Consider the following 3,361-nt stretch of genomic DNA (forward strand, 5'->3'; position numbering starts at 1 on the left):
GGTAGAAATTTATTACATAGGACCCTTTAATTCATCTAGTGTAGAAATTATTTGGACTAATGTTTTTATTGCATCTATTTGAGCACTATTTAGTCTAGCTTGCTATCTTTACTAGCAGTAATGATTTGTTTATGTCGTTAAATTTGCTTCATTTTCTGAATAACCTTTTTTACTTAGAGCATCATTTTATCTTTGTCTTCTTGTTTCAAAGCTGCTTTCAGAAAAACACTGAAAAAATTGCTTACATTAACAATATAACTATTCAATTAGCTTTTAAAATGTGCTTCAAATTTCACAAGAGCCTAAAATTTGTAACTTAGTTTTGAAAAATTACTTTGATTCACATTATTTTGTTAATAATAGTTTAGACTACACACTCTACTACAGTGAAGTTTATCTTTATGTGACTACATTTGGGTCAGCCTCTAAGGGAGATTAGTTATCAGAAAAGAAGAGAAGCCTCATTACAGCATGATTCACCCTAAAAGGGTCCTTCAGTTGTTCTCAGAGGGCACTTAGACTAAGAAGCAAGGCTTTTCACAAATGTAAAAAGAATATGTATTAGTATCCAAAAGTTAATGCCATATCTTACATTGCTTCAGTTTTCATGTGGTAAAAGTCAAATTAAATAATAAGCTGCCAACATAAATTCAGATAGGTCCCAGCAAAGGCTTTAATATTTTGATAGTGGAATAGTCTTCCATGTCAAGGGGAAATATGTTAAAACAATACAAGCCACTAATGAAGATAATAAGAGTTTACTAGGTATAGTACATTGCTGTAACTTTCTTTCTAAGTCTTAGAAGCAGATTAAAGACCAATTGGGAAAAAAGAAAACCATAGTATAAGCTGTTAAAAAACTCCATTGTTTGAGTTGATGAAAGAGTGGCAACTAATAAAATAGACACAAAAGAAATCTGTTTTCTTTCTTTCTTTCCTTCTTTCTGCCTATCTTCTATCATTATCTATCTATCTAATTATACTAGCAATTGAAAAGGTAAATCTGTCACTCTCTCACATTTGTGATCTTTTAGTTTTTCTTGGATGTATATCAACAAGGTAAAGAAACAAAACCATTTCTGGAAAAAAAAAAATCAATCCTCCTTACCCCAACTTGGTTAGTTAAGAATAGATTTTTATTCAGAATACATTTTTGAAGTGAGTTACTGAAGTAGTTGTAATTTATGATTATTTGCCTCAACCTGCATGTAAAAAGGGGTGATTTTGTGTGTTTTTCTCTCTCTTTTTATCATACCTAAGTAAACCTGGGGATTACTTTAAATTTCATATTTAAAACACACAATGCAGGGAAATCAGAGCAATGACTAAATTTGAACATCAAGCATTCTGATGAGGACAGCATCTCATCAATTTGAAGTGTTTTCTAAATATGCAAAGTGATTAAATGATATAAGTTAAAAGGAGCATTTCAATCCCAATTTTTTTTTTTTTTTTTGGCCAAAGAATATTTTATTGAGAATCAGGGACGCAGCCATAAGAGAGGGAAGCACACAGGACTGCAAACTAAAACCTAATAGCCAGCAAGGGCCCTTTGGGCCAGGAACACTGCTTCCTAGGGTCCTCACAGTCTCCCACCAACAGACTGGGCAGCCAGGGGAGGGGCAGTGGCTCTAGAGTCCCACAGAGTGAGAGGATATATGATGCCTCATTATGAGTGACAGGGCAAGGAGGTAAAATGGAGCAGGGTCCACCACTGCTGAAGACCACCCCCTCCTCTCAGAGCCAATACCAGATGGAGGACTGAACCACTTAACAGCTTGTAATCAGCTGATGTCTTCTTGACGTTTATCTGTCTACCACTGTAGGTGAGCCTCTGCTGCTCTGGGGGAATTCCCTCTTTCTCCTCCACACACTCCTTGATTTGTTCCACCTTGTCTGTGGGTTCAGTGTCAATCTCAATCTCCTTTCTGGTCAGCGTCTTCACTTTAATTAGCATCTTCCTCTCCGTTTGGGGCTGCACACAGATAAATTGCTGCTTCTACCGCTGCGGTCGCCGATGCCTCTCTCAGTCCCAATTTTTGATAGTAAAGCATTTCTGAATTTCATGCAATAAAAGGACCTTACTTGTAACATTTTCTCATAAAACTTTATGTGATTCAAACCACCAAATAGATTTTATCCAAAGTAAATTTAAAAATAAATTGTGTTTGAAATTCATATATCAACAGCTAAAGATGAAAAGGAATGTATATACGACACTGGATCAAAGCAGTTAGTGAGTTATAAATGCCAAGTGTATTAGGTGTGGTGTAACAAAACAAAAGTAGAAAACATAATTTAGTTCTCAAGATAATTCATACATGTATAAATTCTGTGGTTCAAGCCAATACCTCACCAGTAGAAAGATGCACACATTATGGTGAAGGTGTTGCAAAATGCTCATTACGTGGGTTTCTTTGAAGGACAAGCAGTGTCTCCATGTCACTATATAGTCCAGTTCTAATCATTTCTGACTTTACAAAAACCATGTTTTGGGACCATGCTATTTTACTGACTTGCAAAATTGTCTTGTTGTTCAGCCCCTAAGTCATGTCTGATTCTTTTGCCACCCCATGGACTGTAGCCCGCCAGACTCCTCTGTCCATGGAATTTCCCAGGCAAGATTGCTGGAATGGGTTGCCATTTTCTCCTCCAGGGGATGTTCCTGACCCAAGGATCAAACCCACATCTCCTGCATTGGAGGCAGATTCTTTACCGCTGAGCCATCGGATAAGTGAAGTAAGTGAAATCGCTCAGTCGTGTCTGACTCTTTGCGACCCCATGGACTGTAGCCTACCAGGCTTCTCAGTCCATGGGATTTTCTAGGCAAGAGTACTGGAGTGGGTTGCCATTTCCTTCTCCAGAGGACCTTCCCGACCCAGGGTTCCAACCTGGGTCTCCCACAAGGTAGGCAGACGCTTTACCTTTTGAGCCACCAGGGAAGCCCAGGAGCCATCGGATAAGTCCCCAGATTGTCTTAACTGGGTTTCATTGTTACCTTACTTCTTACTGAGAGACATTTCAAGAAATACTAGTATGAGCTGACATTTCTGAAAATGTTGCCTTCTTTATCTCCTACTGCCTCTTCAACTAGAAAAGTTCCCTGGGGAACTTTTTTCTTCTGTAAAGGAAATGAGATCTTTTTTTTTTTTTTCTTCCTTTTTTTGCTTTGTCTTCCTGGAAGCTCAGAGCCAAAGTTGTTCTCAAAATATAACAGCTCTGTTGGATCTTAGAACCTACTTAATGTATTTTCCATTGTGTTCTCTTTTTTCCTCCCCTGGACCTGTTTTCACTTTAGAATGTAATGAATTCTTTGTAGAAAGGTCATGGCTGGAGAGCTAGCTAGCTAGCTAGATGTGAT

The 3,361-nt window shown here is 37.8% G+C and overlaps 1 protein-coding gene across 1 annotated transcript; it reads right to left on the reverse strand.

Annotated features, from left to right (window-relative positions):
• Positions 1–1,669: 1,669 nt before the first annotated feature.
• On the reverse strand, positions 1,670–2,382 carry LOC129659899 (NEDD8-like). Its single transcript, XM_055591427.1, has one exon. The coding sequence runs from the start codon at positions 1,955–1,957 to the stop codon at positions 1,670–1,672; it is 288 nt and encodes a 95-aa protein (XP_055447402.1). The 5' UTR covers positions 1,958–2,382.
• Positions 2,383–3,361: the final 979 nt, after the last annotated feature.

Source organism: Bubalus kerabau, chromosome 9, assembly GCF_029407905.1.
Source record: "Bubalus kerabau isolate K-KA32 ecotype Philippines breed swamp buffalo chromosome 9, PCC_UOA_SB_1v2, whole genome shotgun sequence".
NCBI classification, from domain to species: domain Eukaryota; kingdom Metazoa; phylum Chordata; class Mammalia; order Artiodactyla; family Bovidae; genus Bubalus; species Bubalus kerabau.

Bases quoted from the DNA above. Each gene is read 5' to 3' on its own strand.
- LOC129659899 (XM_055591427.1), bottom strand. From the start codon at position 1,957: ATGCTAATTAAAGTGAAGACGCTGACCAGAAAGGAGATTGAGATTGAC.